Here is a 16,195-nt window from a genome sequence, read left to right as displayed (position 1 = left end):
AACCCTCTCTATTTAACTTTCGAGTCCCTCTTTAACATCTTCCAAGTTGCAGACTAATTTGAGAGTTGTCAGGGCATGCCTGCTCCCATGCTGACTGTAATCTGCGGAATAAAGATTGAGCTGGTGTATCAGGATTCAGGAACAACACGGAAGAAGAAATCCAGACATGGGTCTCCAGAGGACAGGAAAGTACAGTAAAAGGTCTTGATGGTGAAGGCCATAATGATTCAGGTGTAGGCCTTACAGTATCATTGAAAATTTCAACTATCAATTCCATGAAGGGGTCACCAGCAGTGGCTTTAATCTTTTCCACGGTAGAAGGAGAGAGAGAGAGAGAGAGAGAGAGATATTTCTGGTGGACCAAGAAGAGGAAAAGACAAGTTTCTTGGTGACCAGAGTAGAGACACGCCAAAATCCGAATCAAAAGAAGTTAAGAAAATAACCAAAACCTGAAATCAGAAGAAAGTTCTTTTTTTTTTTTTTTTTTTTGTAGTTTCCAAGCTGATTACTCACATCATCCTGAACTCAATATATAAGGGATTAAAACAAAGAAGACCAATTTAATGGTATATTGCGTTGAAGGTTATTCCTGTGGATCAATATTCAATTCTAGCGAGGGTTAATATTATTACCTACAGTTTTGGAGAGTGAAGAAGAAGGCTACCAAATGAGTTTGAGCATCAAATTGTGAAGAGTTCTATTAATATTTTCAAGCTTCATCTGTTTAACGTTGATGGGAAGTTGATTGTTTCAGGGTTTTGATAAGGTATAAAAAACTGAGGCTTTGGCTAAAATAAGGTCAATAGAATTAGCAAGTGATCTTGGGGTTTAAGTGACATTTACCTGATTAGCAACTAATAATAAATTACTGAGGCCGCTCTTGTTTAGTGCCATTCTGTGACTAAGTTCTCCAAACAGTGTTTGGGAATTTCTTTAGAGAGGAAGGAAAATTCTAGTTACTATTTTCTTTACCCGGATAGATGAAAAATAAAAAAGTGTTCTTGTTTGGGAAGACAGAATGAAAAGAAAATAGATAACATTTTCAAGAATTTTATAGATGAATCCATACGCCAATGGAAATTTTAGCAAGACTTATTTTAGCTAGACTAAGTCCCTGTCCTCGGCTCAAGCGTTACATATCCATCACCAATCGACTTAGGTCCAGCATAAGGTTCAAGAATTCAGCCGTACAGGTTACAGGGTCATGACAGAATCTCAAATGGACAATTATCTTATCCATTCGAATTTTCTGAGTAAAGGACATTTATTTATTGACATCCATCTAGTCAGTTCATCAACTTTTTTACATTTGGAGTAGAATTGAATAATTCAAATCCATGAAGGAATAAGGTAAATCTTCAGACACAACCAGAAATTTTACAGCACATTGGATTACGTTCTGCGTTGTTAACAAAGAAACAATTTGTTCATCTTTTCTTGCACCTGCCAGGAAACCAAAGAAATAGTTCCATTAACCAAAGTTATTTCTTGCAATTCGCTAGCAATCTGTCAAATATTTATCCAGTTTACTAACAGCTACATATGGATCAAGACTCGCCATAAAAATGGCACATGAAAGATAAAAAAAAATCTATCAAATTAGTTACTGGCACCCAGGAATTGCACATCATCTAGGTTACACAAGAATCTGCTCTGCCTTTCCTAAGCATTGCATGCTGCATTTAAACTAAACCATTAACCAGTATAGATCCCAGCCCAGCTAAACTCTATTAATGCACTCAAACGTTTTCTCCAACTAGACTTACCTGGTGTATAAATCTCTTAATTATCCACCTCACAATCCTATGCAGGATGAATTGAGTGTAAATAGGTAATGATAAAACAATGGTATTTACGACACAAGAAGTGGGATGAGTAGGCAACATAATATGGGATGAGTAGGTAACATAATAGGAGCTTAGCATTACTTGCCCAAAGAACACGAAAAAAAAAAAAAGGAAGGGATCTTACCGCTTGGATTGCGAACCAGTAATCTGAGTCTGCAATGCATCATAGTGTCCATACCCATGATACAGTACACAGATGGGATTTTCCTTGCCATACTCTTGACCATATTCAGCTATAATTTTGAGGCTACCAGAATATCTGTCCCGCATATATACTGTGATTGGCACCCTAGAAAAGAAGATTATGTGATTATATAACAATGAGAATATTTTCATGAATTATAACTAAACCAGCCCTATCAAAATATTGATATTGACAATGAGAGTATTGATAGGCTCCCAGAAGATAACAAGAAACTAAGATTAAATGTAATTTCGCATATCTCATAGAGTTTCAAAAAGAATGTGGCTTTTTTTTTTTATCCAGTTTTAAGTAAAACAAATTAACTTAAATTCCCGATTTCACTGCAAAGGAGGGGAAAAGGCTACATACATTAACCATCCACAGAGCCCACAAGTGTGAAATGCTTCGTGCACTAGGTCACCCATTTTTTTTCCAATTTCAAAAGAAATTTTGTTTGTAATAATTACTAGTACAGATTTTGAACAGGTAAATCTACCAAGGACCATTTCACTTTGAAGGCAATTAAGCTTTTAAAATCCACACCACAGCGAAACTAATTGCAATTGCATAAAATTTGAATTTGCAAACAGATATACTTAGAAAGTGAACAACAGAAACTTTCTGAAAGAGTAGATAAGGAGCAACTTACTTTAGAACGTGTGTGGACATAAGCAGCTCAGGCTCCCCTCCCCAAACATGGGGCTGTCTCATCTGTCCAACATAGGTGTCAAAATCATCTTCAAGAAACCTGCCAAATGCACAAACATTTTTAATTGTTTACTGTAGAATGCTTAGGTAGATAGTCATAGAGACCCATTGACTGACAAATACACCAAACTTAAACAGCCAAACTTCTCTATTTTTATTTGTGCATAAAGGCAGCTATGCTGCCTAATCTATTAGTCGATGATTTTACAATCCCATCAACTAAAGGCATACAAAATAGAAATCAAAGCCAAGGATCCTCAAGCAAACTTACCATTCAGTGTCCCTGCGCCTCTTAATAAATTCATCTACTACCTGATCAAACCATTAGGCTTTTCAGTAAAGAAGTCAAAATACTATGACATTAAACAACAAAAAGAAGGGTGAATTACTATTTAGTCCCCAGGGTTTGTCATTATTCATGAATCATGCCGCCTATTTTGAAAATTAGATTTGCTAGTCCCTATGATTCAGTTCTGTTAATGAATTAATCCTTTTGTCAATTTAGCCATTAATGGTAAGTGAAAATACCAAATTACCCTCATTCAACTCTCTTCCCCTTCCTCTCCCTCGTGAAACCAAACCCCTCCCTCTCCCTCATAAACTCAGCAATCCATCCTCACCCTCACGAACACAGAAACCCCAACAATCCCCTCCCTCATGAACCCAGCAACCCCACCCACCAGCTAAGCAACTGCCCCTCCCTTTCTACTCGAATTTGATTGCCCAACTCCTCACTAATGGCCTCTCCAACCTCGCCACCACCCACCACCAACTAGCTTGCCTCCTCCTCTCATCTTTGCTGCCACACTGCTCCCCTCCTCCTCCACAGCTCTGCTGCCCTCCTCTGGCTTGTGATATGAAAGTGAAATTGATAGGCAATACAAGCATCCCTCTTCCCTCCTCTATCTCTTGAACATTGGCCCTCCACCCCTCCCATTTATCAGTTAAACTGAGTTGACAATCACTCCATCATATAGATTTCAGAAGCTCACGGCTCCAATTTTGCTTCTCAATTGCGATACAGATTCTAATTTTATTGCAAATGATGCTTTCGAAACTTGTATTCAGATGAGTATAATGTAGGAAACATGGTAAGGTTAAAGGTAAAGAAAATTTGCAGCTTTGGCCTGGTGAAGTTGCAATGGGGAACCGTGGAGAATTTGGTACAAATGGAGTTATGGATCTTGATGGTAAAACTTTCAGACTTTAGCATGGCAAAGATAGTGGTGCAGAAATTCAGTTGGGCAAGAGAGAGAGAGAGAGAGAGAGACTGCCAAGAGGAGGGAAGAATCTATGTATTAATTAGTATTTAGGGGTACTATGGGAATAAAAAATTCTCTCTCTCATTTGACTACTCTTTTATGCCTTGACTAACAGAATATATCGAAAAAAATTGGGCTGAGGGATCTTATAGTTTGATGGAATTAAACCACAAAGACTAACTAATCTAATTTTCAAAGTAGCAAAACTAACTTGTAAATAATGGCAAACCCTAGAAATTATATTATAACTCGGTGTAAAAAAAGGCTATTGCACATGCATAAGTGCATTTTTTATCCAATGTAAGACATATGGGTCTGGGCTAAACAATAGGGGACCATCCTCCCCCTACCCAATCCCCATCCACCAAAATGAACAACCCTCTTCATCATAAGTTTCAAGGCAGTCAACGACATAAGGAAATGAATCTAGGACTTCAAGAATCCCAAGTACTTAGGCTTGATGCAGTGGACCGCTAAGCCTACGGCAGGGTCCCAAAAAACATAAATCATTAGACTGTAGCATTCAAATTCTGTTTAGATGCATGAGCACCAAAAGAAAGTAATTGACCACAAAGCCACGAAACTCATATATCGACACAGAAAATTGGAAATGAAAAACAAAACAGAAATTCAAATCAATTTTCTCTCTCCTGACTACTTGCATTGCAATGAGCTCATGAATATATATGTACAACTTCCACAATAGTTGGCATAAATCATAATGGATTCATGAATTTGAAACAAATATTTCTCCAGAAATCATATTTAAGCTGTTCAAACAACAAAGAGAATAAAGCTAAATAGAATTGAAACATCAAACATGCCAAAATAAAACAGCAATCTTCAACATTTAAAAGACTAAAAATTGGGTCTATTTTGTACCTTAGCTCGTAGCTCGTCTGCTAGTTCTTTTTCAAGGCTCTCACATGGAGATGGTTTCCCTGACCTGAGACAAGCTCCATGAACCACAGACCGAAACAAACACCTTCCATCTCCAGGTACCCCTGCGCCATCCGAATTTGAAAATATGCCAATCCGTTCGTTAAATTGGAGATACTTCAAAAATATAAAAATAAAAGTAAAAGTAAAAGTAAAAAATAAAAATAAAAATTCTATTTAGCATCTTCAAAAGGGTATTCTAATTACAATTCCACAAAATCCAAGCAAAGTTAATTAAAATTAAAGCTGAAACGAACACAAACCCAAGCCATAATCCATATCAAATTACCAAACCCTATCCTCAGGGCAAATATAAAAAAAAAAAAAAAAAAAAAAAACTGAAACTAACAAACCCCATCACCATATATGAGCAAAGAAAGAAAGCTATAGCACTAAGCTACGTAAAAGAAGGAAATCATATACGGCAAGTAAAGAAAGGAACTGAAACCAAATTTAATAAGCAAGGTATCAATTTGGGTACCCAGAAATCCGATTCGTTTTCTTTTGAGAAAAAACAACCACTAACACAAAAATAACCCAAAAACACATACAAATTTTTTGAAATTGAACCGAGTCATTACCAAGCGCAGTTGAATCAGATTTTGGCATTTCCCGAATAGAAAAGCAGCGGAACCACTAAGGAGCTATGTCGAAAATTTCATTAGAATCGATAAAGGCAAGAGGAGAGATGAGTTACCTGAAAATGGGCTAGATGGCTAGAGCATGGCATCCAGATAAGTAACAAAAGAAACCATACAAGGGAACCTTGTTCTCTGTTGTTTTTTTTTTTTTTTTTTGAGCTGGTGGAGTATGATAGAGAGAATCTGGGAATCGGAATTTGATGCCTTATGGCTTTTTGGGGTTCGCACTGTGGGTGGTTGATCCAAGAGGCATGGACGAGTTGAATTGAGCAAACGGAATACTGTGAGCGCGTGCCGTAATTAGGAGTACTTGAACATAGCTACAGGTATTTGAAGGATTCCGTCGTCCCTATGTGGCTTCAAAGGCGAATGACTACACCATTTCTCAGTTTGGAATGGCGACGGGCAGGTAGGTTTTATCGTTTTCATTACAGTCCGAGGCAAGGGGAGCCAAGAAAGAAACTGGCATAGAAGGCAATCACGGTATATCTGTTTTTTTTATTTATTAATGTTTATATATTATTAAAATTTCTATTTAAATATTAATTTTCAAAATAAATATCATTATTGCCAGGTTAGCCTCACCAGCCTGCCCCCTTGTATATGCCCTGGAATATCAGCTATTGATAATCTTCTCCTTCTTCGATGATCAGATTTTTGCCCTGGAATCCGTGGTGGTGGCCATTTTTCCTCCATCAAGATATGCGTTTGACAAGATTGATGAACTCGTCCAAGTTGCAGAATTCCTGCCAGGAAAGTTTGATGAAGCTGTAAACAATTTCCCCACAGTGATCCATTAAGTGCCATATCTAGACTGGGCCTTGCTCCATGCCATTTCCTGCCCGAATTTCTTCATCTCTAGATTGACAGAATGGGGAAATGCCAATGAAAAGGAGATTATAATGGACATGAACAGTAATAAAAGAAGCCATGAATCAGCATTAGCAGTTGTTCAGGAAGCAGGTCAAAAAACAGAATCCCAAAACCTTGATCGTAATGAAATTAAGGAATATATCTGTCCAATATCTGTATCAGCAAGAGCTAGAGAAGGATGCAAAAGTTACGAAAGGCACGTAAAAAGATGCAGTAGAGAAGGGAACGAAGAAAGGAGAGAAGGGAAAGGCACTAGAGATTTTGGTGTTGTCAAGGAAGAAAATAGGGAAGGAAGGAAAAAGGAAAGGAAAGCAAAGAAAAAAGATGGTGCAAAGGTGGAGACACAGAGCAAGGAAGCTACCAGAGAAGGAAGGACGACAAAGGAGAAGATGGAAAAGAAAGAAGATAGTGCTAAGGAGTAGATAAAAAAATCCATGACAGCTAATTAAGAAAAGGAGGAACAGAGACGAATATAGAAAAGCAAGAAGAGAGTTCAGATGAGAAGAATGAAAACTCTGATAAGGGTGATGATCAGATTTTAGAGCTATTTGAGTGAGTTGGGTGGTGTTTCTGGGAGATTGAGGTTGAAAATTTGCAGCAAGCACCTCTCAACATACAAGAGGTTAAAATTGCAATGGGATAAAAAAATAAAATAAAATAAAATTACATATACCTTTTACTTGGTCATCATAAGTAGGAAACTCAAGCTCTTTGTGATATCCATGATTTTCAGAGCGAATCTGAACATCAGTGAAGATTTAACATTCAATCGCAGTCGAATCAAAATTAAAATGATACACTAGACAGTTTAATAAATATTAAATTTATATTATGTAATTAATAATCTTTCCTATTTAAAATCATAATAAAATTTACTTAAAATTATAATTTATTAAATTTATTTTGATTTGATGTATATACACTGGAGTACAAAATATTTCCAAGATTCAATACATGAGATCAATTATAACAAATCTTTCCGGCCCACATCGTTATATTTAAATACTAATTAGAGAATATTCTCTCGATTTTTTTTAGTTTAATTGCAAGATTATGATATGGGTCAAGTGGCTTGCCAAGAAAGCTCCACCTACCATTTTAAGAATTGCTCAGGAAGATTGTCCATTCAGTGTTGACCTTGTACACCTTCCAAGAGACTCTTCAGAAAATTGCATATACTTGTCAGAAGATTGAAGAAGAAGCTTTGGTCGTTGGTTCATTTTTGTTTGCGCTATAAAAGCGCATTTCTACCGCATCAATGCAACTCACCGGGCAAACCATACAAAGAAATCTTCACCCTTTCCAAGAACAAATCTATATTCATTTCCATACACATCTTTCATGTCAAACATGTTTGCTATGCCAAGCATGCCTTCAACAGCATCAATTTTATCAACCTACACTGCTTTCGCTGCATCGGCAATGCTTATCAGGACCATGCTTAATGAGGCACAAACCATAACCAGCCAGCTAATACCTCAGAAGCTCCAAGAGAAAATATTGTCTAGCCTCGGAAGCCTTTTCAGAAATTCTTGCCAATTGACCCTCATCATCAATGAGTATAATGGTCTCACCATTAACGAAATCTACCAAGCTTCTGAAGTCTACTTAAGTGCAAGAATCACCCCATCTATAGACGAGCTTAAGGTTTCTAAAGCTGCAAAAGAGAAGAACCTCTCAGTTACCATCAACAAAGGCCAGGAGATTATAGATTTATTCGAAGGAATCCAACTAATATGGGAATTTGTCTGCTCTGAAACACAAAACACAGTTGTTGATTACGAAACCTCCTCTCTATCCACGGAAAAATCAGAACATAGATCAGTTGTGCTAAGGTTCAACAAGAGATACCAGGAGAAGGTGCTGAACACTTACCTGCCATATGTAGTAGAAAGATCAAAAGCTATCAAGGAAGAAAACAAGGTAGTCAAGCTCCATTCAATCGGAAGTCATTGGGGATCAATCAACCTTGACCATCCATCCACTTTCGATACATTAGCAATGGATCCAAAACTCAAGCAAGAGCTGTTGGATGACTTGGATAGATTTGTGAAGCGAAGGGATTTCTACAGGAGAGTAGGAAAACCATGGAAACGTGGGTACTTGTTATACGGCCCTCCTGGTACAGGCAAGTCAAGCTTGATTGCAGCCATGGCTAATTACCTGAAATTTGACATATACGACCTCGAACTTACAAGTTTGCGCAGCAATTCCGACCTAAGGGGATTGCTAACCTCAACAGCGAATCGATCAATACTTGTAATTGAGGATATTGATTGTAGCGCTGAGTTGCAGGACCGCCAATATGGAGGATATAACCATGGTGATAGCCAGGTGAGCTCATAGTACCTTATTTTGTATACTAAAAAAATTATATGAAGTATCCCAAAGTCCACTCTTTACGCATCAAATTTAACAGGTAGTCTCTTTCACAAAGACTTCCATCGCTTACTCGATTAAAAGAACAGAAACAGTTAGTAATGTGATGTAAAATATGTGACAATTGATGACAAGTCTCAATTAAAGAAAGCATCAAGCGTTTTGATGCTCTATAATCAACTAATTGTTACCTCTTGTTGCAGTTGACACTATCAGGATTGCTCAACTTCACTGATGGGTTATGGTCAAGCTGTGGAGATGAGAGGATAATCGTGTTCACCACCAACTACAAAGACAAACTAGATCCTGCGCTGCTGAGACCAGGCCGAATGGACATGCACATACACATGTCCTATTGCACTCCAAGTGGATTCGAGATTCTTGCTTCTAACTACCTGAAGGTCAAGAGTCATTGCCTTTTCACACACATTGAAAAACTGATAGAGGAAGTGGAAGTGACTCCAGCTGAAATTGCAGAGGAGCTCATGAAAGGGGATGATGTTAATGTTGATGCTACGCTAAATGGACTTGTTGGATTTCTTCTGAGGAAAAAAGAAATGAAATGCAAAGAATCGGAATCCCAGGCCAAGGAAGATAAACAAGTGATTGAAAATGAAGAGGCGAGCCAAGAAATGGAGAAGAAAAGTATCAAGGAGAAAACCAAGAAAAATAAGAGGAAGGCGAAAAAAGGGAAAGGGAGAGTTGCGTAAGAAAATGAACCATGCTTGATTATTATACCTAAAGTTTGTTTTCCAAATTAATTTCTATATCTAAAGTTTATTTTCAAAATTTAACATAATAAGTATATTTTTTGAGAAATTTAAATTTCTCCAAATGTTTTTTTTTTTTTTTTTATTCTTAGTTATACTATATGTAAACTTGCCACCCCCGCAACTAGACATGAACATTGTTGTATGATCATGAAAGCTAATCTACTCGAGCTTCACTTACAATGACATACACAGTACACGTGTTTCCTACCTTAAAAGAGGGAAGGCACAAAAAGAGGAAAAAAAAATCCAGAACTTACATGGGCCTGTACATCTCTTCTTCTCTATGACGACAAAATTAGAATACCCATGGAGACAGGACAAAAGAAAAAAAAGAAAAAGAAGATACAATGGAAATTTACAAGACCAAGTTTAACACTGGTAAACCGAATAGCTCTTGCTCTTCCAAAAAAAGCTTAAAGCTTTCCCCATCCTCCTCCTGGAGACCGATTTACATAGTGGCTTTGATTCCTGACTTGGCATTGCCTTGGAACTACTTTCAGCCCGTTGAAAGCGCACCTCAGCAGGTGGTTGAGGTTGATCCCGTTGCCGTTGCTCCCGGAATAGCATTAGAAGTTTCTGTGCCTTATCTTTCCCTCTTGTGGTACCATTTACTGAGATAGAGACCAATGCAGGTATAACCCCTTCTTGAAGGACCATTTGACTGCACTTTTCACTGCCGTTGCACAAAATGTAAAGGCATGAGGCAGCTTGCTCCTGCTCAATGGGTTCACCCGTGTCCAATATTGTTGCTAGCCCACTAATAAGGCCAGGGGCTGCGACCATTTCATCTTTTCCTGATTTACTTGAAGCTAAATTTATCAACACTGCTATGGATTTTTCCGTCCACTCAAGGTCTCCAGGGGCTGCAAGAAGACATTGGAGGCCACTGATGATGCCAGCAGAAAGGAGGCTCAGAATATGGGAGGCCTTGGAGGAGAGATTATATAGGGTATGGAGGGCATCCATCTTGCATTGAGGTTCAGCTTCACCTTGAAGAATCTGGACTAAAAAGGGAACAGCCTGACTTGAGCCAATTATGGACTTTGCATCTTCATGGCAGGAGAGATTCAAATAGAGGGCTGTTGCTGATCCATGGGAATCAGAGTTGGAGATCATCATCTCCAGCAATGGGATAACACCTGCAGCCAGCATCATTTCCTTGTTTCTGAAAATAAAAAACCAAAAAAAAAAAAAAGAAAAAAGAAATCAATCATACAGAAGTCCAAGTCAACTGCCAAGTCATAATGCTATTTATTTTTGGCAATGAAGCCCGAAGTCGTACTTACAATTAGTTTCAGTGGATCATAACAAATATTCCAACACCTTATTCCCTACTCAATGGGCTGGCCATAATTTCTAAATGACAACCAACACATGCTAATTTGACAACCAACGAACCTGTTATTGTTGACAGCAAGGTTAAAGAGAGCCATAGCTCCACTTTCCTGAGCCACTGCATCCCTTGCATGCACAGCTGACTCCAGGAACTGCAACAGTTCTTCAACAAACCCATTAGCCCCCATACAAATCCTGGCCTCCTCATCATCTTTTAGCAGAACCCTTATTTTTTCTACTACCTTGCACTTTTTCCTCAAGTCTTTCTCTTCATTTAAGATGTTCAAAAAATTCTGGTACCTTTGAAACATATCATGCGTAACGTCTTCTTCCTGTGGAGATTTTTCCTCCTCTGGAGTTGAACTTTCCATTTCATGTTGTTCAGCCTCCTCAATGGTACCACTCTCCTCTAAAGGAACTACCTTCATCCCTTGCAATTTGTCAGAGCTGATGCTGTTCACTGATCTTGAATTTGCATTCTCTGACTGAAATAATGACAGCCTAAAGTAGTTGAGATCAAGAGAATCTGGGGGGCCATCAGGGACTGGAACTCCATTCTGTTCACACCAACTAGTGACAAGACCCTTGACACAATAATTAGGAGTCAAACACAGATGAGAGAGCTTCTGTTGAGTCTTTGGGCAGGTGTCATGCCCATCACTGAACCATTTCTCAATGCAGATCCTCTCGTATGTTTGTCCAGATGCAATGATTACTGGATCATACATTAGCTGCAATGATATTGGACACCTTAATTCTTCTGGAGGAACAGCTATCTGGTCAGATTTCCTATTGTTTGGCTTGAAATTGAAAGAACTAAGCTTCGACAACTGTCGCTCAAAGGCATGGCCATCACCAGCATCCACAAAAGAACCCTGAACTGTGGGTGAACAAGGTGTTGAACCCTGTGAATCATTGTCATCTGTGAGCTCACTTCTAAATAACTTGGAGTATTTCCTCATCAGATGTAAGAGATAAGCCACAATTGATTCCTTCCGCTTGTCTTCCTCCACCCGAGCTCTTTCTATAAGTTTCTTAAGAGCCCTTCTCTCTGCAAGAGCTGCTCTCGAAGAAGTAATACCAAGTTTAGTGGCTGCCTGATGAAAAGATTCTAGCTCATTATTGTCATTACAGTTATCAAATTTTCTCCCTTGCTGAAGCAATGCAATTACTTCATCACCCACTTGTTTCTCTAATGGATCAAGTGAGAACACAATGCCCTCCAATTCACTTACAATCTCCAAAATCTGAGAAGATTTCAAGTTGCAAAAAGATCAACAATAATTCCAAGTGAAATGCCATTGGTAAAGAACAACCAGACACAAAATATCCCTATAAAGCCAGGATAATATTGTGGTCAATTCATTAAAATTATCAAGAGAAACTAGAGCAAGCAATGTGAATCATATGTTTCCTATGTGGAAGAGAGGGGAAATTGTAATCAGCATAGATAACACAAATAGAAGATTATTCAAAATTATAAAAAATTAAAAAAAAAAAAGTTCATGATTTTTAGTAGGCTCACCAAAGTGCATTGGTCAAATCAAACTTTTAACTCATAGTTCTATTTCAAAACTCCCTCCTCTGTTATTACTACCACCACAGTGCCAACATAAATTTCACCCAGGGAAAACAATTGAATAGTCCTGGAAAAGATAATTATTTACCTGGCATCCAATAGATTGTGGGACAATGTCGTAAACACGCCTAAGACTATCTACAAGAGCAGATCTTGCCTTTTCAAATTTTAAAAGAACAGAATCTCCAGTGATAGCCTGTATCATAATTCATAAATGCAGCTCCATTAGCAGCAAATTCTGACAAGAAGTGAAACCAAATGAAAAAAGAAATGGTCACGAAATAATAATAATAATAATAATACCAAATAAAGCTTGCTGCATTCTGAGCAATGCTGAAGAATATTCTTGGCTTTTTCAAGTGCTATATGCAATGAACATAATGCTTGAATGCCAGATTTGCTCCTGGGTCGTGCCGCTTCCAAAGAAGGAAAAATTGACACGATTTTGCAATATATTACAGAGAGTGCCTTGCACATTACTCCATGTAGCTGAACAACATAACACTTTTCGATCAATTTACACAGTTAATAAAGCCTTAGAGAAGTCGTTTATGCATTAACTAGCTATGGAGAAGCAGTTAATTATATGATCATTTTAGATAGCTATGGTATTGAGTAGATACAACCCAAGTAGGCAAGTAAAACTACATCCACCTCAATCAATGCAAAATTGCAAAAGCAATTACAAAGTCACCAAAATGTGAAATCACACTTTTCAATAGACGTATAGAGCTAACAAACAAAAACATAAGTTAATGCCATGTAGATAGTAAGAAGGCTACAAAAAAGCGGCAATTCCAAAACTTAAAAATTAACCCAAACATTGAAATTCATACCTTAGCATCACTTGCTGCAAATAAATTTTCTTCAACTTCAATGATTTCCATAGTCCACATTTACCAATGAAAATTATATTGCAAATCTATTACAACTGAAACACACAAAAGGAGATTCAAAGAAAACTAGTTAAAAGCTAAAAGAAACTCCTCTTCCAGATCAAACAAAAGGAAGAATTTGCTAAGACCAAAACAAAAGGCTAATTAATACAGAATTTGCAACATCTATTCGATAAAATCATTCGCGAGACGCAACTGACATGTGAACAAGAATTAACAAGGTTTTGATTAAGACATTTTATCCAACGCCGAAAACTCAAATACCCAATAACGAAAAATTTTACAAAACAAAGAGAAAGAGCATAAAAACTGATTGAGACATTTCAACGAACACGTATAAGCTTAAAAGAACCCAAAAATCAGCATCAAAGGGATTTTTTTTTTAATCGAAAATGACCTACCTAGTTAAGATCTTTTCACGAAGACATGACCACCCAGAAATCTCCGTCACCTCTAGATATTCTAAACCAGATCAAATATAAAGCCTGAATAAAGCCCAAAATTAAAACAATACAAAAACGCGGATTCCCCACTGAATTCCGATTCGTTGAACAGCCAAAAAAAAAAAAAAAAAAAAAAAAAAAAAAAAAAAAAAAATATCTCTCATTGATTTCCACCCAAAATAACAAACAAAACCAGCTAAAAAAAGCCAAGGGTTTTTGCTCAAAAAAAAAAACGTACCGGCAGAATCGGAGTTAGCCAGGGAGGCTTCATACAAGAGCATTTTACAAGAAATACTTAATAATCAATCCAACAGAAAGAATTATTAGGGTTTTGATGCTCTGTACAATCCCATCTCATTCCAGGTTAGATTTTTAAGTACCCAGTAATCGATTCTTGTCAAGATAAGAGAATTTCTTGCCGCTTTCTACTGAGAGAATGAGAAGAATAAGAACACAACTAGTAAGAGGAAAAATTAGCAAGAAATAGGAATTTTTGGGAGGGTGAAATATAGTATTTAAAAAGAAAAAAAAAATGAAAAGGGGGGTGTAATTTAAAATAACCGTGAGTGTAGGGTGGGAAGTACAGAATTCAATTTTTGGCTTTTCGAAAAAAATAAGAAGAAGAATTCATTTTTAGGGTTTAATTGAGGTTAATAGTTTATTAGGGGATAAATTAGAAATCTTAAAAAAAATTTGAATCGTGTGTGATGTGTTGGAATTTTCGCCGCTTCTTATGTCTCCCCGGTTCACCGGCCGACAGTTGCCGACCTCGTTGCTTGTCGGTCAGCAGATCTGTCATAAATAAATGCAATCAAATTACTATTTTGTCCTTTTCGTAAGAAAATTTATTGTGGGTATCATCCGTCGCTTGCTACAGTGGTGGCATGGCGTGTACCTTTTTTTTTTGGTAGTTGAGTTAGGGATAGCTATGGTCCGATTTTAAATCAGAATCGAATCGAAATCAATTCGGTTAAAATTAAATTGAAATCGATCAAATTTAAGTTGATTTTGAATCGAATCGAAATCGTCCTTCTACAGTTTGGTCCAAGTTTATATTTTTTAAAAATCGTGAATCAACGGTTTCGAACCGGATTGAATTGATAATTTCAAATCAAATCAAATCGAATATTTAAATACAAAAAAATTTAATAAATATCTCACTCTACTCCTAATTCATTCATATATATATATATATATATCATTAATTCTCTACACAATTATTCTCTACAGTTTTTTTAATTCTTAATACTCTTTCAATTTCTCTCAAATTTTCTAATTAATTATTTTCTATACTTCTTTTAATTCTCAGTACTTTCACAATTCTCCTACTTTATTATTTTATATATTCACTAAAATTTTTAATAATATTTCAATTAATCTGTTATTATTTTACATATTCAATAAAATTTTCAATACCCTCTATTTTGATTTTTTTCTTTTGTATTTTTTTAATTATCAATTATCGTATAATTTTTTAAAAAATGGTAAGTAATACTCAATTCAAGTCAACTCAACCAAGCTTTCATTCCAAAAATTTATTGGGGTCGTTTATATGGATTCTCTTTCTCCATTCTAAACTATTTTGGATTAAATCCTCGAAAATGTGTAATACTTCTAGGTCATGTTGTACTATTTTTCTCCAAGTCAGTTTAGGTCTACCTATTCTTTTATTTCTATCATCTAATCCAATGTGCTCTACTTATCTAACTGGAGTTTTTCTATGTTTACACTTCACATGACCAAACCAGCTCAATTTCCATTACCTCAACTTATAACTGGAAATTTTGATTCCTCTAAATCCTAAAGGGATACATAGGTAAAATTAAATTCATGCACATTTTTTAGTTTTTTTAAAGTAATTTTATCTATAATTTTTTAATAAGTTCAAGTATTTGCTTATTAAATTTTTCTTTAAAATAAGTTATTTTATTCTTTTTTTTTTCTTATTTTATTTTGATTGAAAGATTTTTAAGAAAAATTAAAATATTTTTTATAAATATAACTTAAATTTTAAATCAATACATTTTTTCTCTAATTTTTTCCTTTAAGTCTCTATTAAACCGCTTTCAAACAGTCCTCCAAACTATCTTGAATTGTCATTTTTCGAACCTTCCTTTAAACTGTTTTAAATCAGGGCTCAAATCAGAACCAACGGTTCAGGAACCGTCTTCCAAATTGTCCTATTACAGTTTGGTTCAGGGGTCATGATTTCATTAAACCTGAACCGACGGTTCCTGAACCATGACCACCCCTAGTTGAGTAAGACAAATAAAAAATTCATTCGTCTATCAAAAACTATAAAAATTAAATAAAAAAATAATTAATTATTAGATTAA

General features: G+C 36.4%; 3 protein-coding genes across 7 annotated transcripts; 1 reads left to right on the top strand and 2 right to left on the bottom strand.

Moving 5' to 3' along the window:
- Positions 1-1,019: 1,019 nt before the first annotated feature.
- On the bottom strand, positions 1,020-7,685 carry LOC110640488 (OVARIAN TUMOR DOMAIN-containing deubiquitinating enzyme 4). 4 transcript variants are annotated; one of them, XM_021791808.2, is made up of 7 exons: positions 7,549-7,685; positions 7,128-7,194; positions 4,884-5,005; positions 3,011-3,051; positions 2,681-2,779; positions 1,972-2,136; positions 1,020-1,443 (listed from the first exon to the last, which is right to left on the bottom strand). In XM_021791808.2, exons 1-7 carry the CDS (start codon positions 7,549-7,551, stop codon positions 1,428-1,430), a joined length of 513 nt encoding a protein of 170 aa, XP_021647500.1. In that variant the 5' UTR covers positions 7,552-7,685; the 3' UTR covers positions 1,020-1,427. The 4 variants fall into 4 exon arrangements, with proteins under 4 accessions (XP_021647500.1, XP_058005597.1, XP_021647501.1 ...); XM_058149614.1 differs by lacking the exons at positions 7,128-7,194; positions 7,549-7,685 and adding an exon at positions 5,522-5,638; XM_021791809.2 differs by lacking the exons at positions 7,128-7,194; positions 7,549-7,685 and adding an exon at positions 5,204-5,270.
- A 92-nt stretch (positions 7,686-7,777) lies between these two features.
- Positions 7,778-9,635, top strand: LOC110640487 (AAA-ATPase At3g50940). Its single transcript, XM_021791807.2, has 2 exons — positions 7,778-8,788; positions 9,037-9,635. The coding sequence occupies exons 1-2, from the start codon at positions 7,796-7,798 to the stop codon at positions 9,541-9,543; spliced, it is 1,500 nt and encodes a 499-aa protein (XP_021647499.2). The 5' UTR covers positions 7,778-7,795; the 3' UTR covers positions 9,544-9,635.
- A 119-nt stretch (positions 9,636-9,754) lies between these two features.
- On the bottom strand, positions 9,755-14,624 carry LOC110640486 (U-box domain-containing protein 6). Of its 2 annotated transcripts, XM_058149612.1 has the most exons (7): positions 14,098-14,624; positions 13,818-13,901; positions 13,357-13,451; positions 12,824-13,009; positions 12,609-12,716; positions 11,005-12,188; positions 9,755-10,771 (listed from the first exon to the last, which is right to left on the bottom strand). In XM_058149612.1, the coding sequence occupies exons 3-7, from the start codon at positions 13,414-13,416 to the stop codon at positions 9,976-9,978; spliced, it is 2,334 nt and encodes a 777-aa protein (XP_058005595.1). In that variant the 5' UTR covers positions 13,417-13,451; positions 13,818-13,901; positions 14,098-14,624; the 3' UTR covers positions 9,755-9,975. The 2 variants fall into 2 exon arrangements, with proteins under 2 accessions (XP_058005595.1, XP_021647498.2); XM_021791806.2 differs by lacking the exon at positions 13,818-13,901 and having other exon boundaries at positions 14,098-14,623.
- Positions 14,625-16,195: the final 1,571 nt, after the last annotated feature.

This window comes from Hevea brasiliensis, chromosome 7 (assembly GCF_030052815.1).
Source record: "Hevea brasiliensis isolate MT/VB/25A 57/8 chromosome 7, ASM3005281v1, whole genome shotgun sequence".
In the NCBI taxonomy this organism is placed as follows: domain Eukaryota; kingdom Viridiplantae; phylum Streptophyta; class Magnoliopsida; order Malpighiales; family Euphorbiaceae; genus Hevea; species Hevea brasiliensis.
Note: the sequence above shows the minus strand (reverse complement) of the source record. Positions and strands in the feature narration are given on the sequence as shown.